The sequence below is a fragment of the Tupaia chinensis genome, unplaced genomic scaffold, assembly GCF_000334495.1.
Source record: "Tupaia chinensis unplaced genomic scaffold, TupChi_1.0 Scaffold145396_1, whole genome shotgun sequence".
Classification (NCBI taxonomy): domain Eukaryota; kingdom Metazoa; phylum Chordata; class Mammalia; order Scandentia; family Tupaiidae; genus Tupaia; species Tupaia belangeri.
Window position 1 is genome coordinate 365,657 of NW_006205257.1, and position 27,881 is coordinate 393,537.

At 40.4% G+C, this 27,881-nt stretch overlaps 1 protein-coding gene and 1 pseudogene across 4 annotated transcripts in view; one reads left to right on the forward strand and one right to left on the reverse strand.

Annotated features, from left to right (window-relative positions):
• LSM14A (LSM14A mRNA processing body assembly factor) overlaps positions 1 to 27,663 on the reverse strand; it is a 78,565-nt gene extending 50,902 nt beyond the window's left edge. For all 4 annotated transcript variants that reach the window (XM_014584009.2, XM_027768076.1, XM_006167972.3 and 1 more), the window contains exon 1: positions 27,594 to 27,663. In XM_014584009.2, the coding sequence (XP_014439495.1) occupies positions 27,594 to 27,648 (55 nt within the window). In that variant the 5' untranslated portion in view covers positions 27,649 to 27,663. The remainder of the gene's footprint in view (positions 1 to 27,593) is intronic.
• LOC102485326 (ATP synthase F(0) complex subunit C3, mitochondrial pseudogene) lies at positions 18,795 to 19,505 on the forward strand (annotated as a pseudogene).
• Positions 27,664 to 27,881: the final 218 nt, after the last annotated feature.

Here is a 27,881-nt window from a genome sequence, read left to right on the forward strand (position 1 = left end):
AGAGAGACAGAGACACAAAGAGACAGAAAGTGAGAAATCACCCACTGGGGGGATGGCCACACTGCAATCCCTTCTCTTCCTCCTCCTAGAATTTTGGGCATTCATATACCTGCACCCAGCATGAGTTTAAAACTGCAGGGTCCAGGACTCGAACAGCAGTTGACCATGTAGGAGTCCAGATAAATCTGTATTTGTGGAGTAAGCTGTTAGAATTCCTTCTTGTTTAGAGGTCAATCTTTTTTTTTTCCCCAGGGTTTATTTCTTTCCTAAAGGTCAATCTTTGTTCTATTAAGCCCTTCCACTGATTAGATGAGGTCCATTCCATATTAAGAAGGCAGTCTGCTCAAAATTCATTTAAATGTTAATCTCATCCTTAAAATATTATCTACACAGAAACATCCAGAATGTCTGACCAAGTATTTAGGCATTGTGGCCCAGTCAAGTTGAGACATAAATGAACTATCAAACAACTCCATCCACATTGAAATAATCCGTTCTTCTGAAAATTGCACAGCATTCTTTCCTTCTGTCTATACTCTAGTCTTGTAGAATTTAAAATCTTCAGGGGAAATAAAAAGTATATCAGTATATAAATCATCTTTGCAACTGCCACAAGATCTAACATGGTATCCTACATATAACTGATAGCTGAATATTTCTTGAATAAATCCTTCAGGGAAAAAAAACTTATTAAGCTAGCTATTTCCTGAAGTCTTAAACAGTATTTAATATAAAAGAAATTGAATTATATTATAACAATAAGCCTACTTAGGATCAAATAAGAGAATGACTAGTTATATCAAAAGTAAGAAATAACAATTGGACAACAGCAGAATGGGAAAAGAGAAAAATACAGCATATTTTAAAAACGCCCTACAGGGACCAGCAGATGGCGTAATGGTTACGTTGCTGGACTTCCACATAATTGACTGCAGTTTGAGCCCCAGACCCAGTAGCTTAAAACTCACTCCGGGCATATGTGCATGTGTGCCCAAAATCCCTAAAGAAAAAGGGATTGCAGAGTGACCATGCTCCCAGGGGGTGATTTCTCTCTGTCTCACTATCTCTCTGGTGAGTGCACATCCTTATAGCGAAACCCCCCTATAAGAGAAAAAAAAAAGGCCTACATGTGAAAGCATTAAACCAGAAAAAAAGTCACAGTTGATATTTTCCTTCTCTTTTCAATACTTATATGTAAGTACAGCTCTTCCTGCACATCCATTGCCACATACTAACTCTTGCTGAAACCATCTGATACAGCGAAATCAGAGTAAGCTTTATAAATGGGTTTAATGCTGCTTAAATACTAAAAGAACATCCTCTCTTCTACAATGCAGTACCTTTCTTTGCACAAGCCCTGATAGCAGAGTTGCAGTGAGCAGACTCTTTAGGAGTAGAGTTTTATAAAACAAAACACTACAGGCTTGCTCTGAACCCCATGGCGTCTAGCTTCCATGATCCCCTTTTTGTACACTTGCACGTTCTCTCTCCTTTGGCTCCTCCTTTATCTTTAGCCATACTACTTCCTTCCTGTTGGCAAATCTTACTGCACTGGATGCAAGTGCCAGTCCCCAGTCTAAATCAACCTCTTCCTATAACAACTAAGAATTAACACCCTTAACATTACTTCTACTTCTCTCTCTGCAATATTTTCCATTTTTCTCAGCACCTATCATGTGGCAAGCACTGGTGATTTGAAGATTAAAAAAACTACATCTACCTACAGAGCTCACGAGTGAAATGACTTTCTTCTCATTCTTCCCAACATATTCTTTTCTTAAAATTTATTTTCTTATTATTTTTAAAATTTTGCTATGGGGTACATGCACTTGCTAGAAAGCACCCCCAGGGAGATGGCCATGATGAAATCTCTTCTCCACTCTACTCCTCTCAAGGTTTTGCACATGCACACAAACACATTCAGTGTTTTTCAAGTTGCCAGGTCCAAACTATTGAAGTCGGCCAAATAGGGTCCAGTTGCCTTTGCCATCATTCTACCTGATGACCTTCCCAAGATGTCCCCCCTCACACATATTCTCCTCTTGGGATTTTGTGTACATACGCACAAGCACTTGGTGTGTTTTTCAAGCCACCAGGTCTGGGACTCAAACAGTGGTCATTCATGTGGAGTCCAGTGCCTTAACCACCACTCCACCTGCTGCCCCCTGATATATATAAAATTTACTTAACTTCATTCATCATTATTATTTTTGAATTTGATGAGAGAAAGTAAGTGACAAAGTGAGCCACCAGGTCTGACATTCGAACTGCAGTAAGCTATATGGGAATACAACACCTTAATCACCGTACCACCTGCCAGCCCCAATCACAATTTATTTGAGAGATTTGTGCAATAGGATACATGTACTCACCGGAGAGACAGAGAGACTGAAAACGAGAAATCACTGCCTGGGGAAGTAGTCACACTGCAATCCCTTCTCCTCTATTTTCCTCTCAGGATTTTGGGCATCCACACACATACACCTGATGTTGAGTTTTAAGTCGCCCGATCTGGGATTTGGACCAAGGTCGACTATGTGGGAGTTCTGCAATATAATCAATATGCCATCTGCTGGTCCCCTCTAATATAACTTTTTAAAACCAATTATTGGAGCTGGTAGGTGGTGTGGTGGGTAAGCATGCCAGACTCCCACATGATCGACCATGGTTTGAGTCCTGGACCTGGTGGCTTGCTCGCTCTCTGTCCCTCTTTGGTCAAATTAAAATAAATAAATAAATAAATAAATAAAGTTAAACAAAATAATTTTTAACTATAAAGGCTAAAGAAACCTGGAAGGGTGGAGGCAGGTAGCATGGTGTTTAAGGATACTGGATTTCCACATGACTGACTGAGTCCCAGACCTGGTGGCTTGCTTTCTCACTTTCCCTTTCTCTCTCTCTCTCTGTCACTGTTTGGTCAAATTAAAAAATAACAACAAATAGAAATAAATAAATCTTAAAAAAAAAAAAAAAAGATACCTCAAAGGGCCAGAAGGTGAACCCCATGTGACTGACTGAGTGGTTGGAGTCCCAGAAAGTCACACTAGGTGCATGTAAATCTGTATCCAAAATCCTGAGAGAATGGAGAAGGGATTGTGGTACGGCCATCTTCCCCCCTGAGGTGGGGTGGTTATTTCTCACTTTCCCTCTCTCTGGCCTGTGCATGCTTCCTAAGCCAAAAACAAACAAACAAAAAACCAAAAAACCCCCCAAAAAACCACACACCTCATGTTTGACTTAAAAAAAGCCCAAGTTGGGCCAGCAGGTGGCATGATGGTTAATGCTCTGGATCCCACATAGTTGACCATGGTTTGCGTTCTGGACCTACCCACTTAAAATCACACCAAGTGCAGACATGTGTGTGCTCAAAATACCAAAAGGAAGACAGCACTAGCAAATGGCGTAATAGTTATGTTGCTGGACTCCCATGCAGTCGACTGCGGTTTGAGTCCTAGACCTGGCGGCTTAAAACTCACACTGAGTGCATGTGCATACATGCCCCAAATCCGAGAGTAGTATGGAAAAGAAGGGATTGCAGTGGGGCCATTCATTTGGAGGGTGATTTCTCACTTTCTATATGTCCTTGTCTCTCTGGCAAGTACATGTGCCCTATAGCAAAAATCTCTCTTTAAAAAAGAAAAAAATATCAAGAGAAGAGTGAGAGAGAAGTGACTTCAACATGGTCATCCCCCTTCAAGGGTAATTTCTCACTTTCCCTCTTTGTTTTTCTTTGATGAGCACATGTGCCCTACAGCAAAAAAACTAAAAAACAAAACAAAACAAAAACAAAAAACAAAACGAAACACTCCCCACCTCTCCCCCTCCCAAAAAACAACAACTTTAAAATTCTCACTTAGAGCCCACCTTGTCCATTTCCCCCCTTGGATTATTAACACATACAGGTTTGCTCAGGTATCTTTCCACAGTCATGACAATTACAGACAGTGTTTAAGGGAATATTAACTAGTAAGAATTAGAATTTGGGGACACGGGTCAGCAGGTAATGTGGTGGGTGGGCTGCTGGACACACGTCTGACCATGGTTTGAGCCCTGGACCTTGTGGCTTACTTCTTACTTTCTCTCTCTGATTACATAGTTCATTTAAAAATAATAACAAATAAGCTGCCAGGTCCAGGACTCAAACCACAGTTGGCTATGTGGGAGTCCAGTACCCTTAATCACCAAGCCTCCTGCTGGCCCTGATGCATAACTCATTCATAACACACATTTCCCATGAACTTTTTGAAGATCCACTCATAACAAATAGTAAGAGTCTCTCAGGATGTTTTCTGGTTTATTTATTTTTTAAATAGATGGTTGCTGGGACCAGCAGTTAGCATAATGGCTATGTCGCTGGACTCCCATGTAGTCGACCACGGTTCGAGTCCGGGACCCGGTGGTTTAAACCCACGATGGGCGCAAGTGTGTGCATGCCCAAGATACCGAGAGGAGAATGGAGGAGAAGGAATTGCGGTCTAGCCATCCCCTCTGGGGAGTGATTTCTCGCTTTCTATCTCTCTGTCTCTCTCTGTCTTTCTGGCGAGCGCACGTGCCCAATAAGAAAAAAACCTCTCCAAAAAAAATAAATAAATAAAATAGATGGTTGCTATAGGGTGCCTGTGCTTGCTGGACAGAGAAACAAAAAGTGGGAAATTACCCCCCGAGAGGGGATGGCCATGTCACAATTCCTTCTCCATCCTCCTTTCGGGATTTTGGGCACACACGCACATCCACACAGTATGAGTTTTAAGCCTTCGGGTCCAGGACTCAAAATATGGTTTGACTGCAAGGGAATCCAACGACATAGCCATTAGACATAACCATGAGCTCTCACTCATGGATATTTCTGGTTTTTTATTTTAAGGTTTTTGCCATAGGGCACGTGTGCTTGGGGAAAGATAGAGAAAGAAAATGTGAAAAATCATACCCCAAGGAAGATTGCCATGCCACAGTTTCTTCTCCTCCATTCTCCTCTTGGGATTTTGGGCACACGCACATGTGCCCGGTGGGATTCACAAACTGCCAGGTCCAGGACTCAAACCATGGTTGGTCATATGGGAGTCCAGTGCCTTAACCACTATATCACCTGCTGGCCCACCTTAGGATTTATATTAACAAAGCAAAACACATTTAGAAGGATCTCTTTGAAACTGTAGGAAAGAGATCCTGAAACATTCCTATAAATCAGAGGACTGCAAAAGAAAATTGATTTATACTCATTGCTACTGATCTGCAAGAATAAAATAACCACATTGTCTTTGGTTGATAGTCTTGCCCCACTAAATATCAAAATTGTTCAACCATAAATTTTCTTTATAAAAATTTTTTTTTTAATTCTGGAAGCTGGCAGGTGGTGTGGTGGCTAAGGGTGTTGGACTCCCACATGGCTGACCACAGATTGAGTCCTGGACACAGCAGCTTGCTTTCTCACTTTCCTTCTCTCTCTGTACACACTCTCTGGTCAAATTTAAAGAAAGAAGGAAAGAAAGAAAGAGAGGGAAGGAGGGAGGGGAGAAAGAAAGAAAGAAAGAAAGAAGGAAGGAAGGAAGGAAGGAAGGAAAGTCAGTTAAATAATTCTTAAAAAAAAAAAAAAAATCTGCCAGAGGGATCAGTACAGTTGCCAGAGAGAGGAGGAGAGAAAAAGAGAAAGCACTCTCAATCCCCCATACAGAACGGTCATACCACAATCCACCCCCTTCCATCTCTTCTCCCTCAAGGATTTTGGGTAGAAACACAACCATGCTTGTTGTATTCTCGAGTTACTGGGTCTGTGACTCAAACCACACAGTTCGGGTCCAGGACTTGAACCATGGTCGACTACATGGGAGTCCAGCGACATAGCCATTATGCTAACTGCTGGTCCCACATTTACCTTTTCTTAATTTATTCACCCTTGTACATAGCAAATTAACTACTTATGAATAACATAAAGGTTTCTATGTAAAATTGCATCATGGCTTTTTTGACAACTCAATAGATGCTAAGCACAAAAGATAACAATACGGACAACATTCTTTTTTGGGGGGGAGAGGTTTTTGCTATAGGGGGCGTGTCCTCACCAGACAGACAGAGACAGAGAGATAGAAAGCGAGAAATCACCCCCCAGGGGGGATGGGATCTTGGGCATGCACGCATATGCGCCCAGCGTGAGTTTTAAGCCACCGGGTCCGGGACATGAACTGCGGTCGACTTTGTGGGAGTCCAGCGACATAGCCATTACGCTAACTGCTGGTTCCCTTGTCATGACTTTTCTGACATCCCAATAGTATAATGTCTAGCATATAGTCATGGTAGACACTAAGTAAATTCTCTTGAATAAATAGCTCATTAAGATAAGTTGTAAACAGAAAAAAGATACCAGTGAAGAAGCTTACATTTGCCTGGCATGTGGGATATTAAAGAAAAGTCTGATGGAGAGAGAGGACTTTTTAGGCAGAAGTACCACATGTAGCCCCCAAAAGCATCAGGTCAAGTAGGGTGATAATGAAGAAAGATCCTGCTAAATTTATATTTTATTCAGAAAGAAAAGTTTTAAAGTCATTACAATTATTTGAGCAGAGACACCAGAGACAGATACATTTTTTAGGATAAAAAATACTGCCAATGGCAGCAAGGTAAATATTGGAAGAAAATAGTTCTTACAACTGAGACATTATTGAGAAGGCTAGATACAAAGCAAGAAGCAATGATGCCCTAAATCTTGACAGAGACAATGAAGACTGAAATAGCTAGGAGAACTAGTCAGACACACCAGAGCGTGAGAATGTATCAGAAAGGAGAACATAAGAATCTGAGAATTTATCTAATAATAACTTAATGTTTATAACTTATTATTGAGTACTTACTACATGCTAAGCAATACAATATGTATTGATTTATTTAATCCTCACAAAAATTCTTATAGTATAAGTTGTTATTATTCTCTTAAAGAATTTAAAAAAAAAAGATTATTAAAGAAAACTATATGGAGGCAGGCCCTGTAGTCTAGTGGTTAAAGGAACTGGATCCCACATGGCCAAAAGGAAGGAAGGAAGGAAAGTCAGTTAAATAATTCTTAAAAAAAAAAAAAAATCTGCCAGAGGGAACAGTACAGTTGCCAGAGAGAGGAGGAGAGAAAAAGAGAAAGCACTCTCAATCCCCCATACAGAACGGTCATACCACAATCCACCCCCTTCCATCTCTTCTCCCTCAAGGATTTTGGGTAGAAACACAACCATGCTTGTTGTATTCTCGAGTTACTGGGTCTGTGACTCAAACCACACAGTTCGGGTCCAGGACTTGAACCATGGTCGACTACATGGGAGTCCAGCGACATAGCCATTATGCTAACTGCTGGTCCCACATTTACCTTTTCTTAATTTATTCACCCTTGTACATAGCAAATTAACTACTTATGAATAACATAAAGGTTTCTATGTAAAATTGCATCATGGCTTTTTTGACAACTCAATAGATGCTAAGCACAAAAGATAACAATACGGACAACATTCTTTTTTGGGGGGGAGAGGTTTTTGCTATAGGGGGCGTGTGCTCACCAGACAGACAGAGACAGAGAGATAGAAAGCGAGAAATCACCCCCCAGGGGGGATGGGATCTTGGGCATGCACGCATATGCGCCCAGCGTGAGTTTTAAGCCACCGGGTCCGGGACATGAACTGCGGTCGACTTTGTGGGAGTCCAGCGACATAGCCATTACGCTAACTGCTGGTTCCCTTGTCATGACTTTTCTGACATCCCAATAGTATAATGTCTAGCATATAGTCATGGTAGACACTAAGTAAATTCTCTTGAATAAATAGCTCATTAAGATAAGTTGTAAACAGAAAAAAGATACCAGTGAAGAAGCTTACATTTGCCTGGCATGTGGGATATTAAAGAAAAGTCTGATGGAGAGAGAGGACTTTTTAGGCAGAAGTACCACATGTAGCCCCCAAAAGCATCAGGTCAAGTAGGGTGATAATGAAGAAAGATCCTGCTAAATTTATATTTTATTCAGAAAGAAAAGTTTTAAAGTCATTACAATTATTTGAGCAGAGACACCAGAGACAGATACATTTTTTAGGATAAAAAATACTGCCAATGGCAGCAAGGTAAATATTGGAAGAAAATAGTTCTTACAACTGAGACATTATTGAGAAGGCTAGATACAAAGCAAGAAGCAATGATGCCCTAAATCTTGACAGAGACAATGAAGACTGAAATAGCTAGGAGAACTAGTCAGACACACCAGAGCGTGAGAATGTATCAGAAAGGAGAACATAAGAATCTGAGAATTTATCTAATAATAACTTAATGTTTATAACTTATTATTGAGTACTTACTACATGCTAAGCAATACAATATGTATTGATTTATTTAATCCTCACAAAAATTCTTATAGTATAAGTTGTTATTATTCTCTTAAAGAATTTAAAAAAAAAAGATTATTAAAGAAAACTATATGGAGGCAGGCCCTGTAGTCTAGTGGTTAAAGGAACTGGATCCCACATGGCCAAGAGTGGCTTGAATCCCAGCCCCAGCAACATGAAAAACACACTGGCCATGTGTGTAAGTGCCCCAAATCATAATAGGATGGAGAAGGAATTGTGGAGTAAGTATCCTCCACTGGCAGGTGCTTTTTCCCTACCTCTCTCTCTGTTGAATAAACATGCCCTCTGGTAATGAAAGAGGCTCTTTCCCATCATCCAAGATAGCAGGTGAAAAAACTGAGAAGTGGGATACTAAGAAGAAGAAGGCTGGTGGCTTAACTTATGCTGTGTGTGTGTGTGTGTGTGTGTGTGTGTGTGCGCGCGCGCATGTGCCCGCCCAAGATCCTGAGAGGAGAATGAAGGAGAAGGGATTGCGATGTGCCATTCCCCTTAGGGGGTGATTTCTTGCTTTCTGTCTCATTGTCTGTCTTTCTGGTAAGTGCACATGCCCTGTAGCAAACACCCACCCCACCTCACCCCCCAACCCCCAGCTAAAAAAAAAAAGTAATAAAAAAAGGGTGACTCCAAGGCTAAAAAGCTCAAGAAGGAGAATCCCGTTGCAGCCGAAACCAGGTCCTCATCCGTGGGACCAGAAGATACTCCCAATCAGCCATGTATTCCAGGAAGGCCATGTAAAAGAAATATTCTGCCATTAAATCTAAGACTGGGGAAAAAAAAAAAAAAGTTCTTGCCACTGCCACATAACTAGTTGGTGGCAACAAAAATGGTGGTTTCTGGGTGGTTAAACTTCACAAAATGCCCAGGTATTATCCTACCACCCTTCAGTCACTATGTGAGAAAGCTGTGAGCTAGCATCATTCCTGGGACTATTCTGATGTCACAGAGGTGAGAGAGTGGTTTTCCTGAGGCAGCTGAACAGTGGCTTGCTACTTGTGACTGGACCTCTGGTCCTAAATTATGTTCCACTGTGTAGAACATACCAGAAACTTGTCATCACCACCTCCATGAAAATCGATTGTTAGCAAAGTAAGAGTCCCAAAACACCTCACTGATGCTTACTTCAAGAAAAAGAAGCTGTATAAGCCCAGACATCAGGAAGGTGAGCTCTTTGACAGAGGAGAAATATGAGAGTACAGAGTAGTGCAAAGTTGATCAGAAAGCTGTGAACTCCCAAATTTTACCAAAAATCAAAGTTGTTCCTGAGCTACAGGGCTACTTGCGATCCATGTTTGCCCTTACAAATGGAGTTTGTCCTCACAAATTGGTGTTCTAAATTTCTTGCCAAGAACCTAATTAAATAACTGATCATATACTCTCTCTCTCTCTATATATATATATAAAGAAAAAGAAGGAAGTAAAGAAAAAGAATACTGCAAGACGATCAAATAAAGCTTCTTTTGACTATATAACATTTGAACTGAAATTTGGAGATGAATATGGGACAGGGTAGGTTAAAGTCAATGAGGCAGAAGGGTGTACTTGATGTTTATGGAATGAAAAACGGTAAGTACTGGGGCCAGGAGGTGATGTGGTGGTTAAGGTACTGGGCTCCCACAATGGCTAACTATGGTTTGAATCTGGACCCAGTGGCTTGAAAAATCACACTGGGCATATGTATATGTATATGCATGCCCAAAACTGGGAGGAAAACGGAGAGGAGATTGTGGCCATCTCTCCTAGGTGGTGATTCTTCACTTCCCTCTCTCTGTCCCTCTCCCTCTGGAGACTGCACATACCTGACAGCAGAAAACTACCAAAGGGGGGAAAAAAAGGGAAAGTTTACAAGAAGTATAAATGGCAGACAGGGATATGTGGTATGAGATAAAGTTGACTACAGCACCAGAGATCAACATAAGAGTTCCAGTTTTCCTAAGAAAAGAGTCACTAAAAGGTTTTCCAAACAACGGCATGACTGGGGCTGGCAGGTGGGATAGTGATTAAGGGCACTGAACTCCCACATGGCCAACCGCGGTTTGAGTCCTAGACCTGGTGGCTTGCTTTCTCACTTTCCCTCTCTTTCGCACTCTTGCTCTGTCCTTCTCTGGTCAAATTAAAATAAATAAAGTTAAAAAAAATTCTATTAAAAAAAAAAAATGAAATGATTGGGCCTGCAGGTGGCATGGTGGTTAAGGTGCTAGACTCCCACATGGGTAACCATAGTTTGAGTCCCATACCAGGTGGCTTGAAAATCACCCCAGGTGCATGTGTGTGCCCAAAATCCCAAGAGGAGAATGAAGGGGAGGGAATTGTGGCATGGTCAACCCTCCTGGGGGGATGATTTCTCACTGTCCCTTGGCAAAAATTTTAAAATTTAAAAAAAGACATGATTCTGTATTTTGAAAAGATTACTTGAGCTGCAATATGATCCATTTTGGAGGAAAAAGAATAGTAGTGAACCAGGTTAATAGGTGATGAAAGCCTGGGTGAGGGTGGTTATGATAGAGATGCAGAGAGAGAGCAGATAGAGTCAAAATGTATTTAAAAATCAAAAAGAATTTAAAAGACTGACTACATATGGGACTTGGGGGTAAGGAATTAAGTTTCAGGATTCTGGTTTGGGCATTCACTGTTTACTTGAAGGTCAACTCTCTTTTTTAGAAATTATACCTAGTGGGACCAGCAGTTGGCGTAATGGCTATGTTGCTAGACTCTCATGTAGCTGACAGTGGTTAGAGTCCCAGACCCGGTAGCTTAAACTCACACCAGGTGCGTATGCGTACATGCCCAAGATTCCAACAGGAGAATGAAGGAGAAGGGATTGCGGCGTGGTCATCCCCGCTGGGGGGGTGATTTCTCACATTCTGTCTCTCTGTCTTTCTGGCGAGCGCATGCGTCCTATAGCAAAAACCTCTCAAAAAAATATGTATATATACATTTATTTATTTAATTCATTTGTTATTGTTATTTTTTTTTTATTTGACCACCAGAAAGAGAGAAAGGGAAAGCGAGAAAGCAAGCCACCAGGTCTGGGACTTGAACCATAGTCAGCCATGTGGAATCCGGCACCCTTATCCACCACACCACCTGCTGGCCCCAATAAATAATTCTTAAAAAAAAAAAAAAAAAGATGGCATCCTTCAAAAGAGCAGTGGTTCCTTTTCTATATTGTTGGATCTTCAGGTTGATAATTCTGCTGCTTTCATTCCTGAAAGTCAGGGTTGGCCAGGAAAAAGTTGTTAAACAACATGCTAAATATGAAATGTCAACCCTCACTCTAAACTTCCTCTGTTCAGAGCATCAAATGAAGATTTCACTGTTTTTTTTTTTTTTTGAGAGATTTTCACTGTAGGGCGCGTGTGCTCGCCAGACAGACAGAGAGAGACAGAGAGACAGAAAGCGAGAAATCACCCCCCAGGGGGGATGGTCACGCCGCAATCCCTTCTCCTCCATTCTTCTCTCGGGATCTTGGGCACGCACGCACACGTGCCCGGCGTGAGTTTTAAGCCACCGGGTCCGGGACATGAACCGCGGTCGACTACGTGGGAGTCCAGCGACATAGCCATTACACTAACTGCTGGTTCCCTTCATTGGGTTTTATAGTGGCTTTCTGATTTCGGAAGTCCTCTGAAGAAGGGAGTTTGAAAGTTGTTGTGTTGGGGGGAAAATGGTATAGAAATAGATAACAGAGACAGTGTGGGAGGAGAACAGGAGGTGGCAGAGGGTAAGAGAGAGGGAACCAAGGATGGGGGGAAAAAGCAAAACATTCAGAAAACAAGAAATCGAAGATCATTTGCTAATAATAACATGTTTGTTGATGTGCTTGATTGAGACAATATACAGTGTACTCTGGATGGAAAATCTCATTTTGTATGCTGTAATGATGTACAGTGAATGAATGCAAATAAATAAATTTGGAAAAAAAAAAAAAAAAAAAGAAAGTTGTTGTATACTGTTGTATACTGTTAAGGACTGTTTGCCCATGTCCTGCCTGAAATACCATGACTGTTTATGAAAAGTATCTTCAATAAAGCTGGATACAGTTTCAAAGATAACAAGGTAAGGTGTTTCTTTTACATGCACTCAATAACTAATTATTCAATGAGAGTCTCTCATATTACCAATCAGTCACATTGGGGAATGGGGTATAGAGGGAGAAAATGGACAGTGACCCAAATCGCTGTTCAAAGAATTTATATCAAGCTGCCAAAAACAATCACTCTGGACTTTCACTTTACATATTTCAGCAGATAAAAAAACAGCAGGCTGTGAATAAAAAGAGATTTAGAGAATCAATACTACAGAATGCCAAATCAGTGAATCAGATGACCAATCTGAGGAACTTTCTCAGAATTCAGAGTAGAAAGTTTAAAATCAGAAGAGCAACAAAAATAAAACATGGAGGGTAAGTGTTCAAAAATGAATTTCTATAAGGACCAGCAGGCACTGTGGTGGTTGGATTCCCACATAGTACAGTTGGCTGAGTGGGAATCCAGCTGCCTCTCCCGTGCCACTGGCTGGGGCGCACTGGCTGGCCCTCTAAATCAATATTGCTAATAAAACTGTATTTAAGGGATCCTAAAAATACAATTAGTATATGGGCCAGCAAGTGGCATGGTGGTTAAAGGCGCTGGATTCCCACATGGCCAACCACGGTTCAAGTCTCGAACCTGATGGCTTGCTTTCTCACTTCCTCTCACTCTCTCTGTCTCTCTCTGATCAAACTGGAAAATAATAATGATAATAATAATAAAGTTAAATAAAATAATTCTTTAAAAAAAATACAAGTAGTATAACAACAACCTCTAACTAAAAACCCAAATTAGATAATAGCTGGAAAATGGGGCAAAGGGAGTAATGTCTTAATATTAGGAAATCAACCAGTATAATTTATGAATTAAAACTAAAAGAGTCCCGGGACCAGCAGTTGACGTAATGGCTATGTTGCTGGACTCCCATGTAGTCAACCACGGTTTGAGTCCCAGACCTGGTGTGTGTGTGTATGCTCAAGATCCCGACAGGAGAGGGATGGTGGTGTGGGCATCCCCCCTGGGGGTGATTTCTTGCTTTCTGTCTCTGTCTTTCTGGTGAGTGCACTCACCCTATAGCAAAAACCTCTGAAAAAAAAAACAAAAACAAAAAAACTAAGAGTCTGGAAAGGTAAATTTATAGAGAGAAAAGAGATTAGTAGTTGCCTAGGACTGGGGGTAGGAGCAAGTACTAATTAAGTATAAGAAAGCTTCTGGGTTGGTGGAATTATTCTAAAACTGGACTTACATGATGTGATGGCAACATAATTTACAGTATATAAATTACACCCAATAAAGCTTTTAAAAAAGAGAAAAATTGGGACCAGCAGTTGGTGTAATGGTTAAGTTGCTGGACTCCCACATAGTCGACAGCAGTTTGAGTCCTGAACCTGGTGGCTTAAAAACTCATGCTGGGCATGTATGCATGTGTGCCCAAGATCCCAAGAGAAGAATGAAGGAGAAGGGATGCAGTGTGGGGTCTTCCTTTCTTTCTGTCTCTCTGGCAAACACACACACTCTATTAAAAAAAAAAATCATAATAATAAAAAATCATAAAAATACACAGGAGACCAGCAGATGGAGTAATGGTTGTTGCTGAACTCCCACATGGCCGACCATGGTTTGAGTCCTAGACTCAGCAGCTTGAAATTCACACCAGGAGCACATGTATGCATGCCCAAAGTCCCAGAGGATAATAGAGGAATAAGGCCATCCTCTCTGAGGGGGTGATTTCTCATTTTCTGCCTGTCTCTGTCTCTCTGGCAAGTATATGCACCATAAAATAAATGATCTTTCACTCTCTCTCTCTCTCTCAAAAAAAAAATCATCATACATAGCTGCTAACATGATGCATAATAAAACACACTGCAGAGAAAGCTGGAGCCCACATGGCCACCTGCAGTTGAATCCTAGCTCCAACAGTTTCAAAAAACATGCTAGGGTGTGTGTGAGTGTGTATGTGTGTGTGTGTGTGTGTGTGTGCGCCCCAAATCCAGGTGGGATGGAGAAATGGAGGAAAAAGGATTGTGGTGTGATCAGGTGCCACTGAGGAGTACTTTCTCTCTCTAATCGCTCTCTCAGGGAGTGCATGTGCCCTTTGACAATTACAGAAAAAAAAAAAAAAAAAACAACCTAAACTAAAAAACTAAGAAAAAAAAGTAACAATTCCATTTAAAGAAAGACAGTTAGTAGGAAGGGAACAGATTAATACTGTGTCAACATGGATGTCTAAGCATTCAGTATGTATATACATGGTCCATTCAATGCTGTCTTTGCTGTGGTACCTCTGCTCTCAGCTATGTTTAGTTTCTCTAGAGCTTCTGTTTTACCCACTCCAGAGAATGCCAGGGTATATAGCTGTGCAAAGTGAAAACAGGCATCTGAATATTTGACTATCTTTTTAAGTGAATTTTGAGTTAACCCCTCTAGTCTTTAGCTACACCTTCATCTCCAAATACTTAATATACTTCTAGTTTGTGTTTTATCTGTTAATGCTAATCCCTGAGTCTTTTAGGAGTTTGAGATGTATATCAGGTTATTTCTTGGTGTTATCCACTGCCAAATTAGGTTGCAGCTCCCTTTATTTTGCTAAGAAGCCATTCAAACGCATTAATTTGCTTTTAGCCTACAAAATTTTGTTGACATTGTCCCCTTTCCAAATCAACTTTTGTTCTTTACCAGGTTATACCTTTTTAAAAAGTTCCTCTAATGTAGTTTTGGTATGATTTATTAACAGAAAGAAAAAGTAAAAATATATCTAATCTGCTATCTTTTTTTTTTTTTTTTGGCTATAGGGCACATGCGCTCGCCAGACAGAGAGAGACAGAGAGACAAAAAGCGAGAAATCACCCCCCAGGGGGGATGGCCACGCCGCAACCCCTTCTCCATTACTCCTCTCGGAATCTTGGGCACACACGCACACGCACCCAGCGTGAGTTTAAGCTGCTGGGTCCGGGACGCAAACCACGGTTGACTACGTGGGAGTCCAGTGACATAGCCATTACGCTAACTGCTGGTCCCTAATCTGCTATCTTTACTCAGCAGTCTAAATTTAACCTTGTCTTTTTAAGTTGCTTTCAATTGGGCATTATTCTCTGTGGCTGGTTTTATATTTTTAATTTCCCAAATGATAAAACCAAGAGATAGATAGGAGATATAAAAATATGATAGAAGAGCAAGAAAAAGAAAGAGGGGTGCTTAAATGCCTCCAATAGGAGATACAAAAAATGTGGGGAGTGGAAGGGACAGAAAAAAGATGAAATGAATCTGAGAGAGTTGGAAAGAAAAAAAAAAAAAGGAGAGAAAATAAGTTTTTCCAGATTAAAGAGAGTTGGGTCTTGGGACCAGCAGTTAGTGTAATGGCTATGTCGCTGGACTCCCACGCAATCGGCCGCGGTTCACATCCTGGACCTGGTGGCTTAAAACTCACGCTGGGTGCGTGTGCATACGTGCCCAAGATCCCGAGAGGAGAATGAAGGAGAAGGGATTGTGGCATGGCCATCGCCCCCTGGGGGATGATTTCTCACTTTCTGTCTCTCTCTCTCTCTGTCTGGCAAGTGCACACGCCCTATAGCAAAAACCTCTCCAAAAAAAAGGAACAAGAAGAGGAGAAAGTTTAAAAGCAAAGAGATCAATTGTGCCATATAATGGTGACTGGTCAAGCAGAATAAAAACCAACTACTAATCTCAGTAATATGGAAATCTATGGTAGAGTGGGTTCAAAAAAGAATGAACCCAAGAGGTACAGACAACTTCTTCAAGGAGTTTTGCTGTAAAAGTAAGGATGGAAATGGAGCTACAGATAGAAAGGAACACAGTTAAAGAATAGTGGGTTTTGAGTGTAGCAGATATGATGCTGTGTTCCCATATGGCCACAGTTTTAAGTCCTGACCCAGCAGCTTGAAAATCATGCCTGGCATGTGTGTGTGTGTACCCAAAATCCTGAGAGGAGAATGAAGGAGAAAGAATTACAGCATGGCCACTAGCAGGAAGGTGATCTCTCTTTTTTCCCCTCACTCTTTTGGTTAGTGCACGTGCCCTATGACAAAAACGTGGAAAAAAAAAATAGTGGTTTTGTTTGTTTGTTTTAGAATGGGAGGAAAAAAAACCCAGAATTATCTGTTTGTAGAGGAAAAGATATAGAAGAAAAAGATAAACTACAGAAAGTAAAGAATGACAGGAGAGATGTCTTTGAATTATCCACAGGGGATAATTGCTACACAGTGGAAGGGAGGTCTTGGAAGAGCAGTTTATCTATACTGATCAGCAAAAAAAGGTAGAGGTTAGGAGCACAGATGCAGGTAATTGGGTATGTGTGGGATAAGTTTTATCAATTGCCTCTATTTGCTTTTCTTTTCTCAGTTAAATAGGAAACAAGATTAACAAGCTGAAAGTGAAGGGAAATGTATAGGCGGTCTGGTGAAAAGTAACCGAATAGACATGTAACAAACTGGAATAAATGGACTATAGAAATACAATGTTATTGCTAGCAAGTGACCATGACTTTGAAGCTAAGTGGCCATAAATTTAGAGAAAAGATCAGCATATCTGAACTGATACTGTGTCAATCAGGGTTGTGATTTCTCCAAGCTTGTACAAGAAAAGGGAAAAGGGTGAGGGGTTGAGAGCATATACACTAATTGTAATGACTGCTCATGAAATCTAAGCAGGATAAAAAGAGAAATGAGGTTATAAGGGGAATTAGGGACAGTGCAAGGCAGTAAGATCAAGAGACTATAGACCACAAAGCCTAATGGTGTTGGGATACTGCAGAGACTGAACACCTAGACAGAGATGAAGCTGGTGCTCAGAAACAACGAGGGGATAGCTACTCTCCATTAATCACCTCAAATAAACCAGTTATTTTTAAAAATCATCTCATTTAATTATCAGAATAAGTCTTTAAAAATGGACATTTTTATTATCTCAATTAAAAAGATGAAATTGGGACCAGCACCTGGTGTAATGGCTATGTGGATGGATTCCCATGTAGTTGACTACAGTTCGAGTCCCGGACTCAGTGGCTTAAACTCATGCCAGGCATGTGTGCATGTGTGCCCAAGATCCCGAGAGGAGAAGGGAGGAGAAGGGATTGTGGTGTGGTCATCCCCCCTGGGGGGTGATTTCTTGCTTTCTGTCTCTCTGTCTTTCTGGCAAGCACATGTGCCCTATAGCAAAAAAAAAAAAAAAAAAAAGATGAAGTTAAGGTTAAATAACTTGTCTGAGGTCAAATAGATGCTAAATACTCTAATAGGCCACTTGGGTTACACTTTCTTCAACAAATAAACAAAACTAGAGTAAGACTTTTTTTTTTTTTTTTTTTTTTGCTATAGGGCACATGTGCTTGCCAGAAAGACAAAGAGACAGAAAGTGAGAAATCACCACCCAGGGGGAATGGTCACACCACAATCCCTTCTCTTCTTGGGGTCTTGGGCATTCACGCATAGACGCCCAGCGTGAGTTTAAGCCACCGAGTCCGGGACTCGAACCGCGGTCGACTACACGAGAGTCCAGCAACCTAGCCATTACGCTAACTGCTGGTCCCATAGAGTAAGACTCTATGAAATAAATTATTTCATAGACCAACTGATACTTCGTCTATTTAAAAATTTACTTTTGTGATGCTCAGTTTGAAACTGGCTAAATAAAATACTACTTTAAAGTATCATGAGAGAAAATAAATTGTTCCTGTAGAGGAACAATTCTAACAAGGAGTAATAAAAGTCAAGCTAAACTATCTGCAGCTAGTGCTATTATAACTCTGATACTTAATTAAATATGAAATCCTTGCTATGTTTTATACAGACATTTCTTTATTTCCTTTCTCCTACAATTATTTTCTTCAGGCTTATGTTGTTTTTTCTACTTCTGATTCAGAAAGTCGAGGCTTTATCTGATCCTACACATCTGACTTCAGACTCTCATAAGTATCAGGTATTTCTGTAGATTATAGAGCAACAATAAACTGTCTCCAAGGCTCCAAATTCTGGTAACCTCACTCAATAGAGCAATCAAAAGAAAGTGCAGTTTGAAGTTTTACTAGATCTTTGTTGTTCTAGGCAGTGATTTTGTGACTTGCTAGATTTAGATCCCCGAGTCACGCAAAAAAAATCAATAAAGTACCTGAAGGTATTTCATCTGTCACAGAAAGCTTTCCCTCTATCTCCAATGTGGTCCATAGTTTATGACTAGGTAGCTAATTGACAATCAAGAAATGGATAAACTATGACGATGGGCAAGACTTAGCAGGTGACTGAAGAAATAATCTGTAGCCACTCCTTAGATCTCTGCTGCCGTAACTGCTGCAGCCACCTCCACCTCCCGAGAAGAGAGGAAGCGGGAAAGGAGCCCACGAGGCTTGTCATGATGCTTATCATCTGAGGTCCTCCAGCCATGCAGCCCCCAAGTGTGTAAGATGTTCCCCTGCGCCAAGTTCACCTGCTCCCCTGCTCTGATCTGAGCTGGATCCAGAGTTGTGTACAGACCAATTTCTGCATCAGTGTTATTTCGACCTGAGGCAAGGACTGGAGAGGGCTCTACGGTATTTAATGGGGCCCAGAATGGTGCCTCTCAGCTAATCCAGAGGGGATTTCAGACTAGTGCAATCAGCGGAGACATGATACTGCTGCCAAATTTATTGGTGCCAGTGCTGCAACAGTAGGAGTGGCTGGTTCTGATGCTGATATTGGAACAGTCTTTGGCTGCCTTATCATTGGTTATGCCAGAAACCCATCGCTGAAGCAGCAACTGTTCTCCTATGCTATCCTGGGATTTGCCTTGTCTGAAGCTATGGGTCTCTTTTGTTTAATGGTTTATTTTGTTTGCCATGTAACATAAATTACTGCTTGAAGTATTGGCATTCATATTAATTAAGGATGTAATTCTGTGTATTTTACTGTGGCCTCCAAATAGTGTTGGTGTCATGGAAATGTACATTATTTCAAAAGTCACTTCATTAAAGTTATAAACTTAAAAAAATTTTTTTAAAATAAAAAATAAAATAAAGAAATAATCTGTAAAGGGGCCAACAGGTGGCATGGTGGTTAAGAGGGCTGGACTCCCACAGAGCTGACAATGGTTTGAGTCCTAGATCTGGCAGGTTGCTTTCTAGCTTTTTGTCTCTCTCTCTCTCTGTCCTTCTCTGGTCAAACTAAAATAAATAAATAAAGCTAAATAAAATAATCCTTGTTCTTTTTGGAGAGGTTTTTGCTATAGGGCACGTGCGCTTACCAGAAAGACAGAGACAGAGAGACAGAAAGCGAGAAATCATCCCCCCAGGGAGGATGGTTACGCTGCAATCCCTTCTCCTCCATTCTCCTCTTGGGATCTTGGGCATGCACGGACACGAACCCGGAGTGAGTTTAAGCCACCGGGTCCGGGACTCAAATTGTGGTCGACTACATGGAAGTCCAGCAACATAGCCATTATGCTAACTGCTGGTCCCTCAATAAAATAATTTTAGGAAAAAAAAAAAGAATCTGTTAAAAAATTTACCTGAATTTACATTATTCCCACAATCTCGATTTTAAGGACAAACCATTTTAAAAGCAAAGATTTATATAATCATTCTTCACAAAGTCTCTTTTCCTGATGCAGTTGTGATCTGGTTTGCATTTGAATAATTACTCAAATACAGTCAACTAAATATAAGAATTTTTCACTTTAGAGAAGAATTTTTATTCATTTAGACAATTTTATTTCGGTACTGTAATCACAACACAGGTGTAACTGGAAACATTCTGAAATGAATTTTCCAACTTAATCTTCAAATAAAAACTAGCTTGAGTCACAAAGTAAAAGCTTATCTCCTCAATGAAGTCAATTTTTTTAAAGAGAGATTTTTTTACTATAGGGCACATGTGCTGCCAGAGATAAAAGAGAGAGAAACAGAAAGCGAGAAATCACCATCCCTGAGGGGGATGACCACGCCACAATCCCTTCTCCATGCTTCTCTTGGGATTTTGAGCACACATGCACACACATCCAGCATCTGCTTTAAGCTACTGGGTCCGGGACTCAAACTGCAGCAGACTACACTATAATGGCATCTGCTGTTACTAATAATGTCAATTTTGTCATGAGGATTTCACCCTCTTGCATCCCAGTCTGAAATTCTTCAAAATTCCTCAGTGTTTATGTGATGGGAGGGAGGGGGGATTTGGGGTTGTATTATTATTATTTTTAAAAGAGAGATTTTTGCTATAGGGTGCAACCCCACGCAGAAGAGACAGAAAGCAAGAAGTGTCCCCCCCCCCCAGGGGTTAATGCCACACAATCCCTTCTCCTCCATTCTCCTCTCAGAATTTTGGGCATGCATGCACACGCCCTTGGTATGAGTTTCAAACCACCGAATCCAAGACTCGAAGAGAGGTTAATCATGTGGGAGTCCAATGATATAATCATTATGCCATCTGCTGGTCCCTAGGGTTGTATTTTAATTTTAAAAGGAAATACAATTGTGAACTCAGAAAAGCATTACTTAGTGTCATCCCAAATGATTTCTACAAGATTAGTAAGTTAAAAATGTTAAATCAATGGGACCAGCAGTTGGCGTAATGGCTATGTCGCTGGACTCCCATGTAGTTCACATGGTTCAAGTCCCGGACCGGGTGGCTTGAACTCACGCTGGGCTCGGGTGTGTGTGTGCCCAAGATCCCAAGGGGAGAGTGGCGCGCGTGCGCGCGCGCTCGTGAGCTGTGCGCGCTCCCAAGATCCCAAGAGGAGAATGGAGGAGAAGGGATTGCAGTGTGGCCATACCCCTGGGGGGTGATTTTTTGCTTTCAGTCTCTCTGCCTTTTTGACAAGCAAATGCGTCCTAAGCAAAAAACTCTCAAAAGAAAAAAAAAAGTGAAATCAGCGCTGGCAGGTACTGTGGTGGTTAAGGTGCAAGACACCCACATAACCGACTACAGTTCAAGTACCTAACCTGGTGGCTTGCTTTCTTTCTTTCCCTTTTTCTCTCTCTGTGGTCAAAATAAAAATAAATAAATAATACTTTTTAAGATGTTAAATCATTTCCACTTACTCATTAAATAAACATTTATTCATTCCAGGAGCTCAGACTCCAGAAGGGAGAAGGATAGTAAAGATAGACATAAACATACATGCAAATAAGGAAAGAAGATTTAACTGTAGGTCATGATCAGTACTCAGAAGAAAATAAATTCAGAGAAGGACCAAATGGTAGCCCAGCAGTTAAACATAACATTCTGCAAGGCTGACCCACATGAAAAGGTCCTAGATTGCTGCTTGGAGACCTCCTGAGTACTCCAGGCACAAGGTTACCCATAATCTGGGGCTGCCTGAGGCTGGGGGTGGATCACGGAGTGGAGGCCCTGTTGGGGGGGGGTGGTCTCTTTCATTCATGGAAGAAATAAACATAAAAAGAAAAGAAACTCAGAACTCTAACAAAGACTACAAGCTACAACAAACTGCAGAAACAAACTGCAACCTAGATTTTCAATAAATATATTTAACAGACTAACATCAAAGCCTTTCTAGGTTGTCTTTAAGACTTGACATTTATTTAGTTCTGAAGATCAAAGCCTATCAAACTTACCTTGGTTTCACTTTATTGGACTAGAGCTAGACTGTGAAATCTCTAGCAGAAAATAAAGGAAACCACGCATTCAGCAGTACCTCTACAATTAGGTTTCTGATTTTATAGTGTGGTCATATTATTTAGGATCCAAACTAGACATTTTCAAGAGAGAAAGGAAAGTTTGCAATAGTTATCCCAGAACTGACGCAAACAAGGACTTTTCACCAGGACAATCCAGGCCATATGGTTATCTTAATTATACACCACATCAAATGTAACCAGCCAAAAATGTCAAGAGTAGTTTACAGTTTCAGACACATTTAAATTATAAGTAACATCCAAGTAATGGATCTAAATTATAATATGGGCCACAGAAATCAGGAAATCTTTTACTAAGTTTAAAGATTTAAATACCTCATACCATACACTTTTTCAATTTCAGGTATGTTATAGATCTAAAATGTGGAAAAGCAAAACAAGAACAAAGGTTTAAAAAAAAAGAATTCCCATGAAACTATGGTAGGGAAAAATATTTAGGAAGGAAGGAGAGAGGAAAAAAGAATACTAGCCTTCTGGCTATAAAAGAAAAATCTGGCAAAAACTCTACATAAAAATCAAGACCATTTAGGACCAGCAGTTAGCGTCATGGCTATGTCGCTGGACTCCCATGTAGTTGACCGAGGTTCGAGTCCTGGACCCGGTGGCTTAAACTTATGCTGGGCACGTGTGCATGCATACCCAAGATCCCAAGAGGAGAATGGAGAAGGGATTGTGGCGTGGCCATCCCCCCTGGGGGGTGATTTCTCGCTTTCTATCTCTCTGTCTCTGTCTTTCTGGTGAGTGCTCGCACCCAATAAGAAAAAAAAACTCTCCAAAAAAGGAAAAAAAAAAAAAAAAAATCAAGACCTTTTGTTCATCAAAAAAAAAAAAAAACCCCACTAAGTGGCAAAAGATATTTACAATAAACATATCCAACAAGGTATTCATATTCAGAATACAGAACTCTAGAAAAAAACATGCTTTTTTTTTTTTTTTGGAGAGGTTTTCCCTATGGGGCTTGTGCGTTCGCCAGAAAGACAGAGACAGAGAGATAGAAAGCTAGAAATCATCCCCCCAGGGAGGATGGTCACGCCACAATCCCTTCTCCATTCTCCTCTCAGGATCTTGGGCACGCACGCACACGCACCCAGCATGAGTTTAAGTTTAAGCCGCCGGGTCCAGGACTTGAACCACGGTAGACTACATGGGAGTCCAGTGACATAGCCATTATGTTAACTGCTGGTCCCAAGACATGCATTTTGATAAAAAACCCAGATTTCAAAGGCACTTCATGAAAAATGAAATCCAAAGGGGCAAGATATAAAGAGGTGTTCAACCTCCTAATAATCTTGGAGGTGAAGATAGATTAAGATTAAAACCACACACAACTTCATACCCACCAGGTTGGCTAAAATTAAAATACATGATAGCAAGTACTTTGGTAAGGGATATGAATCAACCAAAACACTTACATACTAATAATTGGTGTAAAAACTAGTACATTACTTTGAAAAACTGTTTGGCATGACATTTAAAAAAATTATTTATTTGTTATTATTATTATTATTTTTAATTTAACCAGAGCCAGAGAGAGCGAGTGAGAGAAGGGGAAAGTGAGAAAGCAAGTCACCAGGTCCAGCATTTGAATCGTGGTCGAGTGTGGGAATATGGGAATACACCGGAACCACCACGCCACCTACCAGCCCCAGCATTTTTTTTTAAGAGAGATTTTTGCTATAGGGCCCATGAGCTCATAAGACAGCAAAACAAAGAAATCACCTCCAGGGGGGGATCGCTATGCCGCAATCCCTTCTCCTCCACTCTCCTCTCAGGATTTTGGGCATGCACACATGTATATACACGCACCCAGCATGAGTTTCTTTTTTTTCTTTTTTGGAGAGTTTTTTGCTATAGGGTGTGTGCGCTCACCAGAAATACAGAGAGATAGAAGGCAAGAAATCACCCCTCAGGGGGGATGGCCACACCGCAATCCCTTCTCCTTCTTTCTCCTCTTGAGATCTTGGGCACGCACGCACACATGCCAGGTGTGAGTTCAAGCCAGCGGGTCTGGGACTCAAACCGCGGTTGGCTACATGGGAGTGCAGCAACAGCCATTATGCCAACTGCTGGTCCCCCCAGCATGTTTTAAGTCACTGGCTCCAGGACTCGAACCAAAGTCAGCCATGTGGGAATCCAGCACTGTAACCACTATGCCACCTGCTGGCTTTGGCACTGACTAAGACACACAATCCCATGGTCCTACAATTAACAATCTATGTAATACCTTCAAGAAAATCATATAAATATGCAGCAGTACACTTAGACACAAATGTTCATAACAGCATCATTCCTAATAGCCAAATACTGTAAATAATCTAAACATCAACTATAGAATATCCAATAGAGCTGCAGACAGGAAAAAGCTGTGTTATATTCATTATATAGTAGTCAACCCCAAAATAAAATGAATATAAGATAATCCCATTTATATATAACAACTTTATTATTATTTTCATTGTAAGCACTTGCCAAGGAAAAAAGAGACAGAGGAGAAAACAAGCTTCATTGGGATGTAGTCAGACAACAATCCCTCCTTCTTCATTTCTCCATCCTGTTGGGATCTTGGGCACACATATATAAGTGCAAGCATGTTTCTCAAGCTGCTAGGGATGGGATTCAAACCTTGTCAGTCATGTGGATCCTGCTCCCTTAACCACTAGGCTATGGGACTGGTCCTATAATAACTTCATATGAAGTTCAAAATTGAGTAAATATAAACTCTATTTGACCTCAGTTTGAGTCCTGGATCCGGTGGCTTGAACCAGGCACGTTTGTGTACGTGCCCAAGATCCCAAGAAGAAAATGAGAAGGGATTGCGAGGAGAAGGAATTGAGGAGAAGGGATTGCAGCATGGCCATCCCCCCTGGGGGGTGATTTCTCGCTTTCTGGTGAGTGCATGCACTCTATAGCAAAAAACCTGATAACAGGCAGCAAAAAAAATAAAAAAAAAAAAAAAAAAAAAAAAAAAAAAAAAAAAAAGATGGTGTTGGTTAAGATGGGAAGATACAGATGGTGGGAGGCTTCTGGGATCTTTGTTTTAAAATACTTCATTTTTATCTTATGCATCTTTCCAGAATATATGGTTATATTTCATAATAGAAAAGAAAAAAAACTTTCTGAAGGAATAAATATTCTGAAGATAATTCTAAGAACATTACTCAGAGATTAAGTCTTAATCCATAGTTTAAAAAGTATAACAAGGATGTCTACATCCGAACATATACTGTATTCTAAATTCTATGAATAAACTTTCAACTTTAATCTCTCTAGACTACCATTTTTCAACCAAATTGTGAAAAAGGTATAATTTTCAGATATTATTCAATAAGTTATATAAATTCTAAAATATAAAGACTGAACACCTGATTTAAATTGTGAAATATGAAATAAGTGTACTGTATTGACTAGATCGTTATATGGTAAGTTTAGATTACCTAATACTACTTAGAATAATATATCAAGATTTGATAATTCCAGTTATTGCAAACATGATTAATTAAAAAAAATATTTATATAGATTAACTCACATTGCTTAAAGAAGTATTATTGATGTATGTGGGATTAGATATTGAAGCTCTAAAAATAAACATTCAATTATTAAAATTTTTTTCATGAGGTCAGCAGGTGGTGTGGTGGTTAAGGTGCTGGATTGCCAAATGGCTGATCTTAGTTTGAGTCCCAGACCTGGTGGCTTGCTCTCTCTCTCTTTCTGTCCTCTCTGGTGAGTACACATGTCCTACATCAAATTAAAATAATAATAATAATAAATAAAATTAAGTAAAAATAATTCTGAAAATTACTTCATTGCTATATTCATACATTTATCAAGATACAAGGAACAAACTGTCTTATTTTATAAATTTAACACTCTATGAATTTAACTATTACAGACTAGTAAGACATTTATTGACTCCAAAAGCTGCTGAAAAGAGAATTTTTTTAATAATGTAGCTTATTAGAATTTGGACATTTTTATGTTCTTGTATAAAAGAATATGTTCATAGTCTAAAAAAAGATGGAAAGAAATGCTTTAAAAGTCTTAAATATACATAGAACTTTTTCTTTGTGAGTAAAGGAAGCATAGCCCTCACTGATTAAGTCACTAAACTGGTAAGGCTCCTTTAAATTCAGATTCGGTCAAATAATGCTTTTTAAAAGTTATTAAACTACTTAAAAGAGAAATACTATCTTCAACATGTATGTGGTTCTCAGAAGAAACTTTAGAGAGCCTTTTTCATAAATTCATTAAACTGAAACACTATATAGTTAAATGTTCATCTGTTTAAAAACAAAACAAAAAAACTACACGTATGCACACATATACGGGACCAGTCCTGTAGCACCTTGGTTAAACACAGTGCATGGGAACTGGATCCCACATGGTTGACTGTGGTTGGAATATTGGCTCTGGCTAATTGGAAAACATGCAGGGTGCATGTGTCAGCATGCCCAAATCTTGATGGGATAGAGAAATGAAGGAAGGACTATGATGTGACCACATACCAGCTGGGGAGTTTTCTCTCTCTCCCGCAAGCACATGCACTCCCTGGCAATCAAAAAAATACAGATATATATATGTGTGTGTGTGTGTGTTAATAAAATACCATCATGCCTCCTAAAGTACAATGTATTCTTGAACAGACGAAGACCAGGTATCCTATAGGTGTTTTAATGTTATTATAACACAAAGAGTAAAGTTTTGGGGTGCTCCCTGTTTTTTTAGCACTATTCTTTTTTTTTTTAAAGAGACTTGGCCGTTTTTAAAAAGTGTATATTCAGTGATTTTAGTAAATTTACAGAACTGTGTAGCTATCACCACAATCCAATAGAAGAACATTTCATAATACTCTTTTATGATGTGCAGTTCTATAACATAAAAGATTCCCTACTCACGCGTATTTGTTTCAACATTGCTATTAAATGGATCTACCAGGGCATCCAAAAAAGGTCACCAAACAGTTTTTCCATAATGTATAATGATTCTCTTATCAGTTAACGATTTATACAATTTTTATAGATTTAGGACATGTCTTTCTTATCCCCGGACCTTTGTCCCGTTCATGCTATGCCGTTCCTAACTACCAGATACGTCGGTAACACGACCCGGGTATCTTGCTTCTCCCTCTTAAGTGTCCCAAGCTGTTGTGAGATTTACTTTAGAATCACAAGCTTAAATTTATTTTCTTTCTGGTTTCCTTGACGAGCAAAGGCCAAGCACGTGTGAACGGAAACAAAACCCACAAACCCTGTAGGAGTGCTAAACACCTTTTTCCTCAACACAACTCCCTGTCCCAGCAAGCATCCACCGGGGGCAGTCAGCGCCTACCGACCTTCAGATCTGCCTTTTTAAAATTAGAGTCCTGAATCACACTGATCACACTGGAACCCTCCTCCCTCACCAGGTTACCAGAAACAGCTGTCTGGGGTAGTAGCAAGCGTTTTTCGTGTGCACCCTAAAGAAATGGTTGCACAACAGGCTTTGAGAAGGACTCAAAAGCTTTGAGAAGGTTTAACAGGTAAATACCACAGACGAGACAAGTGGGATCTGCCCGACCGTACCAATGGCATTTCGGGACCGTTTGCGTGGTGGAGCAAACCCAAAGTTTCCGCACATTACAGTTCACCTGAGGAATATCGCACAGAACTAACATAAAGAACGTGAGAAAAGACACGGGTGCTACAGAAATCAGACTACAACTCAAGCAGGGCGGAAAAATTCTCTGACAACTCCGGCTTTGTTTTGCTGTAAGACGACAGAACCACCGAATTTCGGAGTTGGAAGACACGCATCTCCGTGTTCTCCGGTCGGTTCTCGGACTTCAGGCCGCCCCGCCCGCCGCACACTCG